The sequence below is a fragment of the Dicentrarchus labrax genome, unplaced genomic scaffold (genome assembly GCF_905237075.1).
Source record: "Dicentrarchus labrax unplaced genomic scaffold, dlabrax2021, whole genome shotgun sequence".
In the NCBI taxonomy this organism is placed as follows: domain Eukaryota; kingdom Metazoa; phylum Chordata; class Actinopteri; family Moronidae; genus Dicentrarchus; species Dicentrarchus labrax.
Window position 1 is genome coordinate 2,793,903 of NW_026136714.1, and position 22,978 is coordinate 2,816,880.

Consider the following 22,978-nt stretch of genomic DNA (forward strand, 5'->3'; position numbering starts at 1 on the left):
ATGCTAACACATAATGTAAACGAAGCACAAGGAGAGAAGATTCATAAAGTTTGCTAACAGACTCAGTAATGTCAGTTATAGAAATATCTGAAGACACCGACATGGTCTAGCTTTAATGCCTCAGTTATATTAATATATAGTGGAGGAAGAAATATTCTGATTCTTTACACTATTATTTTGATACTTTATATACTAGGTAGGTGGTTTAATGTGTAGCAATGCATTATATTTTATAAGATGATCATATTTTTTATTTATGTTAAATCTAAAAAGTAACTATGGAGTAAAAAGTAAATATTTCCCTCTGACTTATACAAGAGTATTACTACAAAGTGGCAAAAATAAGTAAATTATGAATTACATGGGTACTTTTACTTCTAATACATACTCCATTAATTTACTTTAATATAGTTTTGAATGGATACATTTCACATGTAATATTACTCAAGTATCTGAAAACTTAAACGTGACCTCACAATGTTCAATCACTGCAACTTTTATGCAAATTTGACCAATAATTGTAGTTTCCCTCAGGTTTCCCCGGTAACTAACATTGTGGTTAAGCCAAATTTTACAAGTTGCCTTTAATTTGTAATGAATTACACCAAAAAAACACAAATATTGTTGCATATTTTGACCTAATCCTCCTGTGAAATTACACTTTTTATGCCTCAAAAACCCATAAAAAAGCCAGCAATGTCCCGGAAGAACTGTTTAATTAAGTTAGAAACTATTCACACTTGCCACACTCACACATAGTTTAAAATACCTTTTTCACAGCAGCCATTTTGACCTGAAATAGTAGGGTAAACTGTGTTACCAATGATACAAATGAAAGTCAAACAGAATCAGGGTGCTGCTATTGTGCATGTCGGCTCAATGTAAAGGCTCTGTTACACTAAATGAAACAGAACCTTAACTAGTGTCAGTAAAACCTGTTTACCCTACTATTTCAAGTCAAAATGGCTGCTGTGAAAAGGTCTTTTGCCATGCAGACAACAAAAAAGCAGCAGCACTTCACAGAGTTTTAACTGACTTTTAATTGTGTCTGTAAATTCCTATAGGTCAACATCAGCAGAGTATACATTAAGTTTAGGGTCTGTGCACACAGCCTTGAGTTGAGTGTCAGCATCTACTGGGCAGGAAACAATGACATCAGAGAGAGAGAGAGAGAGAGAGAGAGAGAGGAGAGAGAGAGAGAAGGAAGAGAGTTGGGGGAGGGAAGGCGGGAGAGTAAGAGTGAGAGAAAAATGCTGTATTCCAGCAGGCTCACTAGGTACAAATGGAAACAGACTTATACAGCTCCATCCTGCTCCTTTCTTTTCATTCTCACTGGGCCTGTGGACACCTCAACAGTCCAGCAGGATATCTGACACATAACGGATGTCTGTGTATTAGATTATTAACCCTTTAACGGGCCGCTGAGCCATATAACTGAAGTTGTGTCGCGTGTATTTGTCCTTTACTCACTGCACGTTAAAAAGAAGGCTAATACAAGCAGAGGCATCACAGAATACTGTTAGTAGGAATGAAAAATGGCTTGTGGAACTGTGATTTTGAGTCAGATCACTGATAAAAAGGTCGGCTAAAATATTTTTTCCATCCTGTGTGTGCTGTGATTCAGCAGGTCCACCACAGCCCAGTCATCTGGCACTGTGGGACTGGAGCCACAAGTCTGATTAAGCACAGATGTAGAAGCATGCAGCACCAAGATTCCTTTGGAGGCATCCCAACTTCATTGACCCAGGACAAAAAAAAAAAAAAAGCCCCCTCCTCTGATCAGTTGCAAATATCTCAGCATTGTACTGCAGTGGCCCTGTATTACAGCAACACAAAGGAAGTGTTACAAGAGTTTATGTTTAATAAAACCTCACTGACGTCTCAGTAATTTGTTTCCGTTCATGAGAGATGAAGCGCAGACTGAAAAGCCTTGGACTGTGGCTGAGTGTCTACACAGGCTGCCAATATCCGTGCTCCGCCCTAATGATGAAGCACCGCGAGGAATTAAGGAGGTTCACTTAAAACTAAACAACCAAAAAGGAGGAATAAATACAGATTAGGTTTAAATTTCACAGGAGTCAGCTGATGTGAAGGTTAGAGCTCTGACAAGTAAATCAAACTGGCTTTTTGCTGCTCAACAGACGAGAGTTTGCTGTTTGTGTGCATGAGAGTATTTTACTGTACTACAATACATAGTAACAACAGCCCATGAATGATGTAGCACCTGTGGATTGTAATATGTTCTCTCATAGCGTTGGTCCTCGTAGTTGCAGATCTGTCAAAGTGTGCTCTCTAGTGGCTCAATTAGAGAAAAGCTACAGAAACGTTGAAGCCCCATTACAACCCAGAGCTGTGTCCCAATAACAAACTACATAGTAATGTAGACAGTGTGCAGTTGATTGCCCCACAATGCATTACACAAACAAACAGGAAGAGCTGCTGAAAAAAGTTCAAACATAAGTGAATTAATTCATCTATTGAAAGAATTTGAGCAGTTTTGATAAACAATTAGTTGTTTAATCAAATACCTGCAGGTTTTAGCTTGTCAAATGTGAAACTTTTTGTTTTTATTTTGCAAGTTTTAGACATTTTAAAGACTAATATATTTCCAAATTAGTACACAACAGATGATTCAACATAACATATTAATGTATTGTATGAACAATATACAAAACCTGTGTCAATGGACATCAATCAAACTGTGACTTGAGAATATCGCTGCCAATTAAGTTTTATTAAGAGAAAGCAAAATGACTTTCCAAACAATGTTGGAAATGGATAGATGCAGCCCTAAAAATAAATACAGGGGTGGAAAGTTATGTTTGATTGACTCACATTTTGTATAATTTCCTGATAGTACAACACAGCAGTACAGTGACCTGGTGTACACTAATGGGGAATTAACTGTACAGGTGTAGTGTGGATAGTGCTAGAAGTGCAATTAATTAGATTCAGTACAAAGTCACACAAGGTTCAGTGATTCCACAGAGAAAATACATTCGTTTTTAAACAGCATTTATTTAGCTTTCTCCATACAATACATTTAATGTACAACAGCACATACTGTATTCTGAAATAACTCTCAGTATAAAATAGGGCTTCTACAATCAAGGTACAGTCATAAAATGCTCTGAGGGACATGACGACGACGGCAACAGTAAAACACCTTCATATAAAGCGCAGGATCTTGAGAGAGAAGTGATTGTATTTGCCGAGCTGCGGCTGTGGAAAGCAGAACTTCACACCACACCTCTCAGAGCATCCGACATCCTGCAAGAACCCGTTTGGTTTTTTTTTGTGTTTTTTTTTTCTCTTGGTTCTAGTTTCACAACTGAGGAGATTCCAAACGATGATCAACGCATAAGAATATGATCTATTACAACTGCCTGAAAATATAACTTTTGGTAATATGAGAGGATAAATCAGGCCTTGTTTGGATACTGAATATATACCAAGGTCAAAGCATACACCGTATTATGACTGCTAATCAAGCCTATATCTTTACAATCATATATTGAAGTGTTTGTTTGTGACTGTAGCTGTAAAGACTGGATTGTTTTCTGAGTGTTTTCAGGACATCAAACACTTAAACACAGCAAAAGTATACTGTACTATCACTGAAGCCACAAGAAAACCAGCTTAATTCAAACATGGTAAACATCAGCCAATTATAGATCGATTTAAAAAGGATTTTTTTTTTTTTTTTAATCTGCAGATGTGCATCAGAGCGTGTGTGGGCCTATATAGTGTCTATAAATGTGTCTTTAAATAGAATACACATAACATTGACCAGCTTTTGTGTTAGTTTGCTATTACGTAGTGCTTCAGGTGTTGAATATACATTATATAACATGTCCAATTGGTATGAGAGAAGGCCTAGGTACAAGGAAACATAAAAAGATAAGAGTCTCACTGAGAGGCCAAACAAACATCAGGAGAGAGAAAGAAGAGATTTGTCTCAAGTCTTGAGGTAAGCAATGTGTTTCAGTATAATGCCCTACAGACAATCATACAGTTACAATCATTAATTCTCTATATACAAACTTCCTGATTTACATACACTGTACTGCTCCTCAGTTTAAAATTTAATTAAAATAAAAAGGTGAGATCATATCCATGGTGCAATTTTTCTTTAGAGCGAGGAGGGGAATCGGACTCTACGAAGCCTGTTTCATGAGGTGGGCGATAATGAACAATATGGCTATTGAAGATGGCCTGTTTCCTCTTGCATACGTCACACATACTATCAAATATCTACAACAGTGCAAATTTTTTCCTGTTTCGATCAAAACACTCGCAAACAGCTGGCTAAACTACATCAGCTCATTTTCTGAAGTCATATGGTGGAGAACGGAGATGGCAAAGTAGATGCTGACATAGAAAATGTACATGCCTGTGTATTTTTATGTATATATCCATTAGGCCTTCATGTTTCAGGGGTCACGTCAACTCTTTACTGCGTTACATGAATGAGAAAGTCTACTGTGGCACAATGGCTCAAATGAAAGAAAGAAAGAAAAAGGAAGCGAGGACCAACCAGCGCTCTACCCCACATGGCTCCACTGGATGTAGGCACCGTTTTTTACTGTTACCTTCTCAGAAGACAACGTTGAGCTCAATAACACGTCAAGCCTATCCCACATCTCTCCGAAACATACGCTGCACCACCTAAATGTGTGTCCACTGAAGGAGACTCGATGCAAATATGAAATAAATGTGCTATAGTAGTAACAGTTTGCGCACTCATTGACACTACGGACTGTAACTGAGACATGACATCAACAAGCTTTACGAAGAGGAGGAGGCTATAGGATGCTACAGTACTAGTGCTACCTGAACATGCTACAGATTGAGACTACAACGATGGGAGACGGTTTCACATTAGCACAGAGCAGGAACCAGCTTTGCTGAGGAGCTCTACCCATTCCAGGCCACAGAGCCGCCGAAACCAGCCGTGTCCAGAGCCGACCTGTGGTTTTTATAAAAGCAAACCCAAGAAATGTGTTCTTTCAGGATAAATCTTGTCCTCAGAAATGTTATGTACCATTTTTAAAATGACAAAAAGTACCGTCTTTGCAGCTTGATGGATCAAGTACTTAGTAAAGCTGGCTTATTGTGTGCAGAGGAAAGCACCCCATCTGTAGTCAGTTCCTGTCATACGACACACACACACACGCGTCCATACAAACACATCCGCTTGCACAAGCGCACAAACCCTGAAGTTAGGAACGATTTCTATCGTCACACAGCACTATCGTTTTGATTATCGTTGAGTAAGAGCTGGGATTGCATACTGTACCATACATCTCCTAGGAGAGGCACCCTTCATCAATATCAGCTCATTCAATTCATTTCACACACATACAAGCCTTCACACACACACACACACACAACCCACCACACACAAACACACACAGACACACTGGAATAAATTTTGAACTGGTCAAAAAAAATTACAATCACATGCTTTATAACGGAATGTAGAGAAAGCTCATACCAGACCTTCCACTTCAGCCAAACACGCAGACTCTGTTATGAAGTGTCTCGTTGGCTTCGACCGCAAAGAAAAAGTTGAGAAGATTTTTTTTTTTTTTTTTTGACGTTCTGGTGGAATTTTTAATAGCGTTAAAAATCCTTCTCACGGTCACTCAGCAATCAGCTTAATAACAAAGTTCTGAAGTGCTTTTATACATAACTCTGGAGTTATGACAGCTGTCCCTTCAGAAAAGACTAAAATAGTTATTTTTTTAAATTATTTAAAATATATTTCCCCCATATTAAGCGGGAGCTCTAGACCTAGTCTATCCGACCCCTGGCAACAGACACTATGAGTACACCAACAACTGGCTATACCTCCATTCTCTACCATTCTTGTACATCTTTCACGTAACGTATATATTTCATCCATGCTCTAACAGAGAATGCAAAGTAACCAGACCTTCAAAGCAAGCTGCTTTCAAAGTCTACCGTATTAGATGTTTGAGAACAGCCTCTACAAGCAATTTCTGCTCCCAGCTGACAAAAAAAAAAAAAATATATATATATATAATAATATCTGTAACCTCTCCAGGTTTTCTATCTGCAGCTCTCCACTCATGCTGAGAGAAAACCTGCTTCTGTTTGCTCTGTAGCAGGGCTCCAAACTGATTCATTTCCCTCTCATCAACAAGAAGTTAACAGAGCGTTTAACAATATGCTGCCCTTAGCTTGCATTATGAGCTTGCTTGCGTGCTCGTGTGATGTGTCTTGGAGTGAGACAAAACGCCAAGCCTTTGCTAAGAAGCCACTCCATGCCATGCTTCCCCCCTCCGCGATGCTAAGATACTCGGGACACGAGTGTGTACGATCTGGACTTCGGGGCAGGTAAAGGTTAACCACAAGAATTTGGCAGCTATTGATTTGGCTACTAAATCCACACAAAAGTGCATTCACATTCAACATTCACTCTCTTGTTGTTTTTGTGACATCTTGTGTTTCTGACCTGCATCTGCGCTTTATATTTGACTGTTCTATGTTCTCTGTTAAAAAAAATAAATAAATTAACCATTAATAATAAAAAAAAAAAATCAATAAAAAAAAAAAAATCATATAACTCTGAAAGACCCCCAAGCTTAATCTGATCAAAGTGCAGCACTCCAGTGGAAGGAGTGGAAGTGTTTGAATGGGTTCAGATAGCAGGTCCTAGATAGGGTCTGGTGCAGGGGGTCTAGCTCTCTGAGAGTAAGCCACTTGCACATACCATAATAGATATACTCACAAACAGGACTGCTCACACACACACACACACATACACACACACACTCACACAGAGTCTAGCTTAGATGAGTCTGGCCTCTCCCTCCATGTCTGGCGGTAGATCACACACTCCTGTGAAGTGCATTTCCTTTCCCTTGCTTCCCTGTCCCGTCCCGGCTCTGGCCCCTCGTTCCCCCAGGCTGGGAGAGGGCTGTTGGGCCTGAGGGTCTGGCGACGTCCCACGGGGGATTCCACCTGCCCGCCTCTCTTTCAGGAAGACCTCTAGTCGGCGCAGCATCTGCTTGGGGTTCTTTTTGGCAAACAGCTCCACTTCTGAGGGGTTAGAAAACACAGAGACTGTGGGACTCACGCCGGGACGACAATCTGTGTTTAACCGTGTTTCTGCAATCTGGGTTCAACACATAGAGCCATGATTCAGGATTTAAAGGGACACAGACTGGAAACAGCAAGTCTGGGTCCACCTATCAGCACCTCTAGAGCTCAATACCACCTCATATCATTGAAATGCTCTTCATACTGGAAAGTGTAGCATCAGAGTCAGGCTAGCTGTTCCCCTCTCTATCCAATCTTAGTGCTATGCTAAGCTAACCAGGTGCTGGCTGTAGCTTCATATTAAAAACAGACAAATATGAGAGTGGTATATCTACTCATCTAAATTTCAGCATGATTGAATGTACAGTTGTCTAAGAGACTTGGCAAAAAGTGGCACAGCAAAGAATAGTCTAATAATATTAGAAGAAAACTTCAATATATGCAGTATTTTCACCCGAATACAATTCACCTGCAATAAAATGATCATGAACCAACATGATTTCAAACTGCAATACACCTTTCTCTTTACCTTTTAGTACAAAGCCAGAGTCAGCAATGGTCTTTTGTTGGGTCTTCCACAGTTGGTACAGGTGCAGGTACGTCGCAACGTAGAACTCATTCAGCACACCGACCACTTGCTGACGACGATTGCACTCCCTGGTATGACCGAAGACACAGAGGGGCATTGGTGAGAGGAGATACGGTGTGACAAATACATACCTACAGAAGATGCTGTCAAACAAAAACTGTGGCTCACTTGGACAAGGCTTCCTCTCTGAGTACTTGCAGAGCGATGCGGGTCATGTTGATTGACATCACACTGAATGGAAAGTTCTAAAGCAGAGAAAATACAGGAGGAAATTTAGGTCCATAGGGAACACTTACAAAGGCTACAAGAGCAAGTCCTGAAACATGCTCGTCTTGTAGCCGACTTCATTGATCCCCGAGGGGAAGTTCTCTTTTTCGCTCTAGTTCCCTCTGCAGGGAGGACAAAGGTCAGGGTCGGCTACAAAGCAGCGCGCCTGGTGTGGGAGGAGTTTCAGTGTCTCTCTGAAGGATTAGTGAAATCTGATCCCTGAATCAGTTGTCCGTGATGAACACAGGCACAGCACAAATATCCAACAGATTAAAAAAAAACATTCACGCAGGAAGACATTTGCTCTTTTATGAACTGGTGATACCTGTGTAGGATGTTGTGATAACTTGTAGATGTCTCTAGCCAACGGTAGAGTCTCTGGGTCCATCACAAAGTAAAGAGTATGCATCAGTCCCAGGAAACCAGTGCCACGTAGGTCAGTGGCTGGGTCTGTACCTGCAGTACATAAATCAAACCAAATTATTACATACCAGCTTATAATCATAATAATAAGTGTTTCCTTGTTCGGTGTGAATACTGCCAATAATCACACAGAGGCCTCCGAACCATTTCTTTCAATTAATTAATTTGTTTATTTAAAGAAACATTTTATACTGTAGAAATAAAGTGTGATGCACTGACCTTAAAATGTCTTACAAACAATTACAATGTGATATCAAAATGTTATATATATATATATATATATATATATATGACATTTAAAACATTAATATAGCAACAAACAACTATTTGCTATGTAAAGACATAGTGCAGTGCCTGTGTTGCTACCGCAGCCTGTCTGTGCTTTGTTTACGAACCTGGGCTGGCCATGTTAGTGCACATCTGTGTACATGTGAGTAGAGCGTTTGAAACGGCTGTTTTTTCTCACCATCTGTGAATTAAGGATTTATTTTGAGCAAACCAGAGTTGGTCGTTGTTGGAACAGTGGAAAGACCAAACAAAGAACGTGATTTTGTTTCTGTCCACTTTGAATGTAGTTAGGTTGTTACGTTGATATGTGATATGTGATCTATGAAGCCTGGTGGCGAGTGATAGCGATATTATGGCTGTTTCTGGTTAAACAACCTGTTTTGCGGTTATTTTCTCATCTCACTCTGTGAATTAAGGATTCATTTTTGTCCAAACCAGCGTTGGGGATTGTAGGTAAAAGTAACAAAGGCGATTTTAGTGAGTTTTATTTTATTTCAGTCCAGTTTTATAATAATCTGTTAAGTAAAATTAGTTAGGGCTCATTGTTTTGGTCTGAGATGCTGGTGCTCTAGTGTGACATAGAGCAGTTATTCACCAGCAAGATTAATTCTGGTATGAATCACTGTATTTATAGCGAAGGCGTCGTACCCTGAAAGCCGATGTTTTCCCAGTGCGCCCCGTAGCGAGGACAGTCCAGCCTGCTGCCAATCAGCCTCTTATAAATGGTCTGGAGGACACGCATGTGAACCGGTTGGCTGTTGTCCACATGGCCTATGGAAAAAAACAACACATATGTAATATGTAAAAGTGAAAATCTGTGGTTTTATACATGGCGGGAAGATAACACAAACAGGCCCAGCAAACACACACTCACACTGTGCGATGGCAAAGACCAGATCCCTCTCCTCCAGGAGTTCCCTGTGCAGCCGTGGAGGTCCAAAGAGGAAGTGTGTGATCGCGGCCAGACCTGTCCTGCGAATGGTTGGCTGGATGTTCTTCTGCAGATGGGGGTGGGGGCAAAAACACAACACCTGCTTTAAAGTTATAGTTAGAGCCATCAATAACATTCTTCCACAAGTTTATATCATAATGAGTAGACAAGTATAGCAATTTCAATCTACTGTAATAGTTCTATGATGTTTTTTTTTACTGTATTTACACATTATAGTTAACCTGTGGCTACAGTTCTCACCGCAGATAAAAGCATAGTAAGTATGTTTATTTTTATTTCTGATGTGCTTTTCGTTGCGGTGCTAATTTGCAAACTCAACTCCCTCCATGTGTTTCACAATAAAAAGCCTTCCAGCACTTTCCTTCCCCCCCGGGAAGCTTTTACTGTGAAGTCATCAAACTTAAAGTGTGGGTATAGCAATGACAATGCTTAATTTACCATATAAGCCATTAGAGTGCAGGTAGATTTGTTTTCCAGCCTTCATTTGCTGCTTCCCCTGCTATTATTTAAGGGTTGGGCATTATTGAAATATCAGCTTTTATTTGAGAATTTTTGGGTATGTAGCATTCCTTACCAGCAAGTCCCCGAGGTCTGTGGTCTGGAAGTACTGCAGGGCTTCATTGAAGGAGATGATCAGGGTCGGGTTCGAGTCCTCAGTGAGAGCTGGGGGACATTACATAAAAAGTGAATCTTTAAGAACAGCAACTGACACAGAGAAACCCCATGTTGGTGCAAACAGGTGAAACAGCAAGAAGCAGCTGACCTGGTTGGACGTTCTCCAGAGCATCCCACTCCTGTCTGGCCTTTTCAAACTCCACATTTTCTTCTGTACAGATAATTTTAAAATAAAATAAGGTGAGAAAACGAATACAACCGACTGTGTCACACACACAAACTTCACAAGAAGAGTATCAGCCGATGGGGCTATGGTGCAAATGCTGACACCCATTCTGTTCATTCTCAGTCACAAATCCTTCCTGTCTAACAGAACTGCATCACTCAGAGTGCCACTGAGACCCTGCACCTCCTCCAAGCTGGCAATCTGCACTCCTGAGGGAGGCTTTACCTGCAACGGCTGCCTGGTATCTAGGATGCACTGACAAATTCCTGAGGGAAGAGCATGTGAGACAAAAGATAGATCGTGTGAGAGTATTTGTGCGTTACCTGCAGGCTTAGGCTGGTCGCCTCCAGCTGCCAGGGTCTGCAGAAGGCCATTCTGCTTCAGTGCTGAAATCTGAATTGTTAAATATTAGATTACCTTACATTCAAGCAGGACCATGTTGGCTGAAGTGAGACAGTAAGAATTAAATGTACTCACCGGCAGGGATCTGAGCTGTGCGCTGCCGTTGGTGTGGTCTTTGACATTGTGACTAATTATTAGTCCGTTCATGACCTGAGAAGAAGAAAAAAAAGTTCAAAACGTGATTTATAAAAACACAGGAAACACTTATTACAATAAGAAGTGATTTTTAGCTGAACTCACAGGCTTATGGTTGGAGTGTCCATTGGTGATTTCCTCTAATGGTTTACATTCATGTGACAAACCATTCAGGCCCTAACAGGAGAGCAGCAACACAGAGCAGATGTTTCAGACATGAACACAATGCAAAAAATAGTGCAGCTTTCACTGCTTTTAAGACGGGTAATTCATTATCACTGCATGCTTCATTATCCTCCCATTTCTTTAGTAGTTCTGGCATTTAGAGCCCGACCAATATATCAATACATATGAGCAGACACATCGTTATTGTATCTGTATCAGTTTATATGTTATACAATGTGTGCCAAATATGAAATCTGTTTTTTTTCTGGTATATAATGAAATAAAAATGCTTGTAGTAATATATATATATATATATATAGGGCTTTTTTCTTCTCCATTAGAGTATGCTGTGATTTATCGATTTAAATAATACTGTGACAAGCAGTACAGAGTAAGAGAGAAGAAGAAGCTCTTAGCATTGTCAGCTAGAATTGATTGACAATCCATATGTTAAATTATTTAACTTAACTTTAATAAAGGTATTTGTTTAAGAAGGCAGCCTTATGAGTTCCTTTGCATGGTCATATTGGTGCACAGTCCACACTGAAAAGGTCTATTTTCATTCTACATACTGTCTGCCGCCATATTGGTAATCTGTGAATCTGTCGGGCTCTATCTGGCATCCATAAAATCTAAAAGTAACTTGAGAAAAAAGGGGAACTACAACAAGCCAAATAAAAATCTCAAAGATGTGTCACCACCGTTTTTTTTTTTACTCGTTAGGAATTCTACAATTAACGGGTTCGCTTCCTTTGAGGATAACTATCGCTGGGCTCTCACGTTGCATCCAGCGAGGCAGGGGACATACTTATCCAACTGTTTACAGAAGAAGCAATAGACAAGGCTGGAGGCCAGGGAGGAAGAAGTAATGTTACGGCTAGAACACCAAGCTGGGGATAAGGGAAATGCCCTGTCAGCTGCCAACCCGCCGCCATACCAAGCGAGCCAGACTACAGATTACAACTAAAGCTGAGGGGAGCACTATTGACCTAAGGTTAAAGTTAAACACGTGTGACAGAACTGCTTAAACAAATGAGATCTTAATTGTTTAACATTACACAACAGTGTGGAACAGGAGGGGAACATTTATCTCTGAGGGTGACTTCATGGCAACGGTGCTTTAATTTTGTTGACCAACAATGAAAGTGTAGCTGCTTTAATGGTGTTAAGTTGCTTTAAACCCAAACACTGGAATGAGATTAAGCGTTTACAAAGACCAAAGGCGCAATAATGTTACCTCAGTGTGGCATGTGACATCAGTGTCTTCTTCCATTGCATATGAGTGTGTTGGCTGGCGAGCGTGTTCCTGATCCTGGCCTCTAAAGGCTTCTGTAGTCATGGACTGAGATGGGCTGAGGAGCTAATGCAACGACCACCATGGTTTCTGTAGTGCACATCTGTAGTGACTGCGAGTATCTATGCTTTTCTACTTTTCTCCTCATATACACAGAGAACTCAGCATCCACAAGTCACCAGTATGATTTCACAAAACTGTCACTGGCAGAAGAAATCCACGTTGCGCACATCATACTCTCTTTTTCGGTGTAATAGTGTGGGGGTTTTTTTTTGATGGCAGCCTGGTTTTATCAGCTTCTCCAAAGTCTAACCTTGAACACTGAGAGGAATGTGCAGGTATCAGTCCACAAGAGCTGACAGGAGGAAATGGCTATCCATCAATACACAAGTTTCCTGGAAACCTGCCTCCTTCCTCTCCTCCACAGATCTGCTTGGCCGGTGGGTTCACTCCTCAGCCCCATCAGAGGTGCACAGAAGCTGGATGATGACATTGCTTTTCAGGGCTGGGCTCTCCCCGTCCGAGACACTTCATTACTTTGGCACTGAAGTACAAATCCAGTACGCGCCTCGAGGTACCCGTACAGTTGCAGTTTTGATTTACTTGCGCCGCAGCCGTGTTATGTCTTCAGCCTCACATGAAACAGCAGCACACGTCCGGAGTAAGAAGTGCAGGCGTCCAGTGAGATGTGGGTCATGGATAGAGTTCTCGTATGGTCCTGAGGAGGGGCTGTCATATGTACACAAGATCTAAAAACTAGAACAAAAAGAAAAGGTAATAAACATCAATGAGCAACACACAAATCACATATTGATTACATGATAATGCATAATTAGACCTGAAACGAATACTCGATTATTTGTCCAACTATCAAGTAATTTTGCCAGAAAATACGTCCAAATTCTCTGATTTCAGCTTCTGAAATGTGAATGTTTTCTGGTTTCTTTAGTCCTCCGTGACAGTAAACTGAGTATCTTTGGGGTTGTGGACAAACCAAGACGTGTAAAAAAAAGGCCTGTAGAAAAAAAAGAAGACCTTATTTATTTTATTTTACCTTTATTTAACCAGATACGGTAATCGAGATCCAATTCTGAGGCAGCGACAGAAAGGTCTTTACAAAAGCATACAGCAGACCATTTCATTCATTCATTCATCTCTGGGTAGAAAGCTAAATTAAATTGTTATTTCCACAGTTTAGATTATTACAGAAGATATAAATGTTAAAAAAAACTCTTAGCATAAGCTGAGTGAAGACAACCTATAAAGTTAAAACAACCAAAGAACTAACAGAACAATGACCAAGCACCAATTTGTCAAAAGAAACTAAGCATATTAAGTACGTATAATTGTCGAAAAACCAAAACAAATACATAATACTGACAGAAAAGTTCCTTAAAAATGTAAGAAAAACTAATCTCGGATGCAATATTTAAAGGGATTTACTAAAAATTCAGCCAAATCGCTTCCTGTAGTTAGTACAGTTATTCTTATACATCGCACACAATATGAAATATACAGAAAAAGAGGTCCCTTAATATTACTATTATTAATATAATTACTGTTTTTATTTATGCATATTTTAATTGATGTATTATTATTTATTTATTTATTAAAACTGCACATTAAAGTGTCAATAAATCAAACCTTTACTCTGACATAAGTAACACTTTAACATTTCACATTAAATACAAGACTTTTAATAACATGGCTACTTGTAGAAGTCTAAAATCACAGGAGGAAAAAAAAAAAAAGGTGTTAAAACTACAACATCAAAATCAATCACAAAACATATCGATCGACTCCCTCTTTTTGGCCTTTAATCGATGTGATCGGAGAGTCGCAGCCTGTAGCAACCGACACGGCTAGCAAATATGTCAGCTAGCAACCCCGCAGGCACAAAGACGCAGCTACAGCTTTCAGACCCTCCTCTCCCTCCCCTCCCCTCCTTCCTCCCTCCCTCCGCAAACCGAGAACGCAACACCGGGGTAAAATACACGCAAAAAGCCGGTGAACACCCCCGGTTAATGTAACGCCACGAACACCGAGTGCGGTGAAGTTAGCACCGGGAAAGCCAGCTGTCAGGCTAACTAACGGTGCTAGCAGGTAGCTCCGTTGAACTGTAACGGATGGAGTCTGTAGTCCCAAAAAAAAAATCCCGACAGCCTCCAACCGGATTAATCTGCCTTTTTTTTTTTTTTGTTCCGTTACATTTAAATAAGGTTGCGGTACATCGCCAGCTACGGTCCCCATCCGTCGTTAACATACAACATGAAGCGTTTAGTTTAAAAAAAAAAAAAAAAAAAAAAAAAGTACCTCAGTTTGTGAGTGTTTCTCCCTCCAATCTCAGCTTCCCTTCCCCCGTCCACTGGCCACGGTAATTTACAAGTGCATCATGGGAATTGTGGTTTCCTGTCGGACTCTAGCTTCATTACGTCATTGCTCGCTCTCTCTCTCTCTCTCTCTCTCACACACACACACACACAGAGAGAGAGATACTGTGACCTCCTTTTTCTACCTCCCATCAGCACAGATATTAAAGCTAACAGCGCATTAATAATAAAATAAGTAAAATATTAATTGTTTGAAGTAGTAACTCTGGTTTGTTTTTAGTGGATTTAAATTAAATAATTTGTAATTTGTGCAGTATTTTTAAGTGTTAATTAATTCCAGTTGACTCATTTTCTTTAATAGGATTTTATATTATATGTTATAGTGCTATAATGCTTAAGATTTGTTTTTTATTAGTCTTTAAATCATCATATATCCAAGTAAGTATCAATTTTTAATGATTTTAATGTTAGCCACTATCGCTAACAACTTAATTCTATCTTACAATTACACAAAATTGTGATTGATTTTATATTGTTTTAATTATACGTCAGCTGTTTTGACAGGTCGTGTCATAATTTGCTTGAGCGGAAGACAATTTTTGCATAAAAAAGATGTATTTAAGTTTCTTTATTCAGATAAATTCTGTTAACATATTTAAAATACGTTTGTAGAAATGCTGCATATAATGTACTTAATAGTTTTAAGTTGAATTAACTGAATAAAATTGGTACGATTAGCTAAATTTACCCAAGTTGCCTTAATAATAAACACTCAAATCATTTATTTTATAAGCTTAAATTGTTTGTTTGAGTTAATTATCGGTTTTCAGAAGTTGAGATAACTTGTTTTGCTCTTCTTTGCTACAGATAATGATTATAATAATCATGAAAAGCCCTGTAATGTAACGTTTGGACAACGTTTGGTGTAAGAATTTCCCCTAAATTTCTCCTTGACAGAATAAAAGCTGATGTTTGAAGTTTCAGTCAAGGACGCATAGATGGATACTGGATGAAAAAATAAATAAATAAAAAGATTTAATCAAGGCTGTCATCGGTGCCAGGGATTCGACACGACTGCCAGATCTTGTTTTGTCTCCCTGGGCTTATTACACAACTTATCTGCCCTGGATAATTTTCCCTTTCCTATATACCCCAGAATTTCTCCACAAGATCTCCGAGCGGCTACAGCTCTTCCTCACATCTGCTTGTGTTCAGATTTTTGAGGGATTTTCAAGCAGATGTCAGTTATTAACCAATTAACCTTAACCCATTCTTTAAAAATAATAATAATAATAATGTTTGTTTTGCATTACACAAGCCAGCCCTTGGAGCTATTCTGCTGAGGTTTGTTTTATTTACCGTGGGGCATTTGACTCAGGCCTAAATCCTCAAATAGCTGATGAAAAAGAAAGGGTTACACCTTCTATTTCACCTCAGAAACATTATCAGGCTCAGTGGCGTTGTCTTAATAACATTTCCTGAAAGTAGTGCTGGTAAATATCTTGCAGCCAGCTTAATCATGTGAGGCGGAGAGTGAGAGTCCTGGCTCCTGCTGTCTGCGCTACATCCAAGAAAATGAGCTGTTACAAAACATTTTGGATCGATTAAAACTACACAAAAATGGGGGAAAAAAATAAAAGAAAATGTTACACAACTGGCAATAATGGAGGACAGATTTCCTGTTTGGGATGAAATCCACCGTTACTTGATCTCGGGGAATGTGCTGCTGCTGGCTCGCGCCAAGCTGCTCGCTGCTGGGCTCCTCACACATCTGAATGGCCAAACACCTGCTCGTTCTGGCAAACTGTCAGTCTGAAAGCCCATCAAGGAACAGGAAGACATTTTTCACGAGCTACATTTTTCATGGTTTAAAAAGAGAAACCTTTAAAAAATCATCCGCCTCCTCCCCCAGTGGAAGAGGAATAATTGTGCAACTGCTGTGTAGTTTCCAAGATGAGTTTTTTTTTTAAGAAAGAAGTCAGTGTGACCCAGTGTTTGTGTGGTGTTTTCGTCTTTATGTATTTCAAAGTTAACCACGACCACTGAAGGTTGTTTTACATGCTTTTATTTAGGCTCTAATGCGTCAGGAAGGGACAGAGTAATCATTATCCACAGAGCTTTTTCTTTCTTCTCCAACAGCATAGTAAAAGCATAAAGACATAAATATCAATGACGTTACAATCATTTTACTCACTTGGCAGTCATAGTGTAATCCATAAATCAATAAATAAAACACTAAGACATAAAAGTGCAATTTCACGGCAGAGGGAGGGACGATAACTGTTATCAGGAAGAAAACAATGTGTGCGGTTTGTTACATGTTTTACGCCTCATGCTGACTGCCAAGGTGGAGCGGAGTGATGTGGATGAATGTGTCAGAAACAATCGAGGCGAACAGTGTGTAAGATGCAAAAACTCGTGACATATTCTCTATCGAGAGGGACGAGGAAAAACACACACATTTGCCAGTTGAAACCAACATCTCAGACTTTCCTAAGATCTCAGACAGGCCTCATCTTCATCTGATCTCCTTAATACTCTCTGGATTTCCGTGTTTCTTCAGCAGTTCTAAGCAGATTTATGTGATTCTTTTAATGAGCAGGGGTTTTGCTTTCCTTCCACTGTCGAGCGCACTGTGCCAAAGCTCAAGAGGCATCTTGTGTCAGCAGGCATGAGCCATCTCCATAGAAACATTATTAGCCATCCTTTGCCTGAGGTGGTTGGCAAAGTCCACCTGCGTCTGAGAGAGCACTTTGTTTATGATTGTCTTCGGGATCCAGCCCTGCAGAAGACACAGACAAAGGTGTTAGAGTACAGTAGCTGCTTTTTACTTTTTTAGTTCTTGAATAAATTTGAATGCAAATATGAGTGGTTATTATGCAAAAGCAAATATATACCTTTAGATCTATATTTAGTAACCAGGTGAACTTGGTCTTATTTGGGTCTTCAGCACAGGGCTTCATGACTATACAGGTAGGTCCATTCTCCGCTCTGAAACATGCAAAGATCAATGCACAACATCAGTTTTAAACGGCATTCCCATCCATCCATTACACCAATGCATGCACTACAAGTGAACATTTCCTCTCGACTCACCTGACCACACCCCTCTGCTCCGGCATTTTCGGGTGCTGAGTGGACATTCCCGCCAGGAAGCAGGAGGAGCCCCGGCGCTTGGCACAGCGGACGCTGACAAAGTCCCTTGGTCCCACCACATTACCGGGTGTCTCTGCAGACACCTCATGTGTAACCATCGTTTCCGGTCCGATCTTTTGAAGGATCTGTGCATTGTGAAATGATATAAATATATAAATATGTATATGTATATAGCTTGTATTTGTATGTGTTTCTCTCTTTCTGCTCATATTCCAACCCCCCTCGGTGCTGCCTCTCTTTTTTACCTTGACCTGTTTGACGTTTGGGTTCCACTCCCCCATTTGCTCCATGTTTCCCACCAGCTCTTGGTAAAGATTGTCAGGATGTTGCTCCAGCATCACCTCCAGCTTGAACACCTTCCCAATGTCAGGCAGCATCTTACTCAGGACTTTGTCTCCATTCGCCTGGGGAGAAGAGTATTCACATATTTTCTTTCACATTTGATGAAATATACAGTGGATAAATATCTATTCTCATCAGAGCTGTAAAGAGCCACACCTTTAATCATTCTGTGCATGCTTGGATGTGCATGTCTCTATACTTTTTTTGTTTTTCTTCTTTAGTATTTTTGATTGATTGTTTTAACAACATTTTATTTTCTGTGTAGTTCCTGGTTTTATTTCTCTATGATTTGCTATCTTTGCACTTATTGTATTTCGTGAAGCACCGCGCTGTAGAAGTAAAGTTAGTAGTATTATTATTATACTCACAGCCACAATTTCAGTGGTCCAGCCGTCCTGTTCGCTGAGGATGCTGATGGCCTTTTGCAGCGCGTTCTCACCTTGCTTCACATAAGACATCTCCTCCTCGCTGTACCCCTCCTCTTCCTGAATCCGGGAACCTAGAAACATAGAGGAAGTAAAAATGTTAGTCAACTTCCACTATTAGGTCTCTGTATTTTTAGGCTATATTTCACTGACATATCTTCTTCTTTAAAAGCTCTTAAAATAAGCAGTTTCTGTGTGGTATTACACTTGAATTATCACATGTATCGACTCACTGAGGAGGGAGCTGCGTCGGCGGACTTGGCTGATCCAGTTGCTGGGGCCCGGACCTGCCAGTCTGTTCAGCTCATGGTGAATGGCCACCATGGCATTCTTCCTCAAACCTGGGAGACAGAGGCAAAAATAACACAGTTACTACACTTCTGAATCCATTCATTACACATACAGTATATCAAAAGGAAGGAAATCCCAAGAAAAGGTTCATACAGTCACTGGGCTCCATGCAGAACTCCATTCAGAAAATATGCGTTTTTGAGCATACAGTAAAAATAGGGAGAAAACTAGGCCATGGATGCTGAATGTCAGTCTGAACAGGATTCTTTCACTCACCTGTCATGTTCCTCATATGCCGGTAGGAGATGCCAGCGCACAGTTTGAAGGTTGCAGGCAGCATTTTCCGTTACAGGAGTCTCTTGAAGCAAGAAAAAACAAAACTGAACCTAAACTGGAAAACTGTAAAAGCAAGTAGATCACAAAGATTCAATATCTGTCTGAGCTCTATATCTTCTTGAAAGAAGTGGATGAACCGGCTGACAGTGCTGTAGAGAGGACTTGGGTTTCTGTCTGTAGACTGAAAGTGCTGCATATATAAGAGCACTGCCCACAAGGCCGCAGTGCTATCACCACTTAGATAAACACACACACACATCACCTCACTCTTCCAACGGCCATGTCGCCAAGGTTGCCCGGCGGACACGACGAGGATGTCTCAGACTCTCACAAACACTGTGTCAGATAACGTCCAGTGCCCAGGCCCACTGCATTTCTCACACACACACACACACACACACACACACACACACACACACACACACACACACACACACACACACACACACACACACACACAAACATTCCCATACTAGTGGGAGACACAGGAGAGAGCAGCCTCTCCTCAATGATGAGAGGTCAGTGGGAGAGACCCTGAGTGACTCATCCATCCCTTCATGGTCCATTACAGCCTAAACACTCATTGGTATTTGAGGGCAAAGAAAAATTCCATTCAGTTTGGCTTGTTTTTCCCCCGTTATGATTGATATCTTGGTATTAGCTAGAAGCATATCTCTAGTGTCATTATCACTGAGTGGAGCCATTAACCCTAATCTTCTGTTTGGCGTCCTGGAGAATTTAGGGCCTCTTTAACGGCTCAAAACATAAATACTTAACGCTGTTTTATCACCTTGATACTCAATTCTTTCCCTTCATTTTATGAGAATTTCTTAGAAACGTGATTTTGAACAGATGACATGTTGTAGATGTAGAAGAAGAAGCTTTGCTTTTAGTATATTTGGATTTCTGTCATTGGAGTTTTATAACACTTTGTTCATAAAAGGTCTAACAGAAAGTCTAACTGACCCCAAACATAAGTCACATCACTACATAAACTAACATAATGTGATCCTCCAAGGAGGAGTTAAACAACCAGAGGAGGTCAGGATGGCAAATTCATCACTTAATTTCTTCTAAAAAGGCACTTTTATAGTCTTGCCTTTCTGTGATCCTTCTTCTAAGCTTTTATTCACCAAGGGTTTATTGTTTTTTATTGTTTTATCTTTCTCATACCCTGTTAAACCAATTTTGAAGTGTATTATTATTATTATTATTATTATTATTATTATTATTATTATATTTATTATTATAATTATTATGTACATTTCTTTGTCTGTGAATTACTTTTTAGCAGATAAAATGAATATATTTGTTCCTGCATTGATCATATAATATATCAAAGATGAAATATTTACTTATTTGATATATTAACAATGTATTTATTGTCATTTATCGCCTTCAGCAAATGTGAGTTTGTGTCAAAGAAATATTGTGATTATCAGTATTTTTCACTCAGTCACTGGTTAAAGAAGGAGCAAAATGTAAACTTGAGGTTAGAATTATTATAGTTAGTATAGTATAGTATAGTATATTATAGTTTATTGTGAAAGAGCAGATGGTGGTTGTGTTCAAGGACTGGAAACATGATATGATGATAATGAACTTTATTTGCATAGTACTTTTGTCAACAAAGTTACAAAGTGTTTTACAAAGAATAAAAAAACAGTAGACAAAAACCCCAAATAACAATAAAAGAGCAACACAGACAACAGAAGAACATTGGGCAGTGAAATTAAATTAAAATAGTAAAGTAAGTGTGGTAAATGGTAAGTGTGGGAGGATGAAATCCAGCATTCAATTCATTATTCATATTCATCATTTGCTATAAAGGATAGTTTTAAAGGGTCCAGTCTGTAACACTTGGCAGAAACTAAATTTAATAATTATATAAGTATGTTTTCATTAGTGTATAATCACCTTTTATTTTATTTACAGTGGCACAGAATCAAACACTGGCTGTAAATAGGGCCTTACACGGTTTTCGTGTGTGTCGAGGCCACCGTAGTTTCTCCTACACACTTCACAGCCCGTTCTCATTCCCAAGGTGCCAAATACAGATGCGAGTGGTGTTCAGTAATTTGCAATCTGCAACTTCAACACTAGATGCCACTGAATCCTACATACTGGTCCTTTAAGAAGGGATCTAAACACTAATGATGTCGCCTGTTTGATTTCAGATGATACAGTAAACAACCATGTACAGGATGCTCAGTCAAACTACCCTGTCAAAGTTAAAATAAACTACCCAGGGAGGGTTTAATATTGTTCAAAATGCAGCCCTGTCACTTTTTCCATAGCGGTTAGACTTGTCAAACACATCACATTTCATAATATGGACATCCAAACATTAGCTTCATGACTCATGACTCACGTTTTTCCAAAAGGCTTTGCTCAATCGTCAAACAGCACACCATGATCTGTTAATAACATGTTTTATCAAGCCGCTCACATGTTTTGACAACCTTGCTTACTCCGTCCAAGCAAAATTCAAACTATCTAACAGCAACATTGCCTCAGCGAGCTGCACGTCAAACGTGCGCTCAGAGTCAACAATGCACATGACCACAGGAATGGAAACCTGTCAATGAGGGTGGCAGGCCATCTGATTAGTGAACGGCAACATGCACAGAGAAAACAGGAACAGATTAATGAATCCCAAAGGCAGACTGAAGTCACCTTAACCTGCAACCTTGAGTCCCTCTTTCTGGTTGACAGCAATTATCCATCAGTCCCTCTGGCCTTCTGCAGGGTGAGTTCTCTCATTTAACATGGGAACACACAGGCCTAGTACTATCTGACCTATTATTACTCAGCCACAGTAGACAGAGCAGACACCCATGTCTCTTGTACTGTAAAGCTGTTTTATTTTCTGACAGAGAATCGGCCATTGGGCCCAGTGGGTCATATGGCCCTACTTGACAAGAGCAGCTTTATGTTTTAATGAGCCTCCGTCCTGGGGCAAACTGCAGCTCTCTAATGTTTAAAAACCTGAGGAAGGTCAAAGAGTATCTCCTATTGAGAAGTGTCTCTGGTTTTCTGTAAGTACTTTGATTTTTGATGTCCAGACAGGGGAATCATTACTTAATGATAATGTGTATTATAGTTTTACAGGCCTCAGAGACACTGGAACACTTCACTGGACAAAAATGCCCTGTATCCAAATAGATCCAATGGTATCCAATTTTATGGAAATGTATCCAGATCTGTATATGATAACATAGATCCAGTCTATAATCTTCTGCATCTGGACAATATCTGTCACTATACAAATGTAGCACCACCTTGGATACTACCAGATGTTCCTGCATTTATTCCAGTGCATTTATTCTTTACTCACATTTCACCTGCATTTAATTTTAATAAAGGTTTGTTCAGCACTAAAAAAGCCTTCAGAAAATGATTATTTATTTATTTTTCAGTAGTTGGAAGTTATGTATGTACATAACTAAGTGCACACTTCTATATTCTGACACCTGTAAGCTGCTCATAGTTATGATATCATATATTTTGTGTTGTCAGGAGCTTGTCTTGTTATTATGTAAATTGTTATGGTGCATTGTCACACTGTAAAGCTTTTTGCGGACCCCAGGAAAAAGAGCTGCTGCAAAGCTGTAGCTAACTGGGAGCCTTATAAACTAAACTAACTCATTTTCATGAAGTAGGTGCCTATGTTT

The 22,978-nt window shown here is 39.8% G+C and overlaps 2 protein-coding genes across 4 annotated transcripts; both read right to left on the reverse strand.

The window, feature by feature from the left end:
• Positions 1–6,700: 6,700 nt before the first annotated feature.
• elmod3 (ELMO/CED-12 domain containing 3) lies at positions 6,701–14,851 on the reverse strand. 3 transcript variants are annotated; one of them, XM_051422211.1, is made up of 13 exons: positions 14,738–14,851; positions 12,368–13,180; positions 11,071–11,142; positions 10,906–10,980; positions 10,752–10,821; positions 10,351–10,413; positions 10,162–10,250; positions 9,510–9,633; positions 9,284–9,406; positions 8,250–8,380; positions 7,826–7,902; positions 7,598–7,725; positions 6,701–7,068 (listed from the first exon to the last, which is right to left on the reverse strand). In XM_051422211.1, exons 2-13 carry the CDS (start codon positions 12,467–12,469, stop codon positions 6,818–6,820), a joined length of 1,305 nt encoding a protein of 434 aa, XP_051278171.1. In that variant the 5' UTR covers positions 12,470–13,180; positions 14,738–14,851; the 3' UTR covers positions 6,701–6,817. The 3 variants fall into 3 exon arrangements, with proteins under 3 accessions (XP_051278171.1, XP_051278173.1, XP_051278172.1); XM_051422213.1 differs by lacking the exon at positions 14,738–14,851 and adding an exon at positions 14,633–14,657; XM_051422212.1 differs by lacking the exon at positions 14,738–14,851 and adding an exon at positions 13,479–14,626.
• A 1,952-nt stretch (positions 14,852–16,803) lies between these two features.
• Positions 16,804–19,483, reverse strand: star (steroidogenic acute regulatory protein). The gene is made up of 7 exons (XM_051423372.1): positions 19,245–19,483; positions 18,911–19,018; positions 18,621–18,751; positions 18,156–18,314; positions 17,851–18,035; positions 17,652–17,745; positions 16,804–17,536 (listed from the first exon to the last, which is right to left on the reverse strand). Exons 1-7 carry the CDS (start codon positions 19,306–19,308, stop codon positions 17,417–17,419), a joined length of 861 nt encoding a protein of 286 aa, XP_051279332.1. The 5' UTR covers positions 19,309–19,483; the 3' UTR covers positions 16,804–17,416.
• Between the last annotated feature and the right edge of the window lie 3,495 nt (positions 19,484–22,978).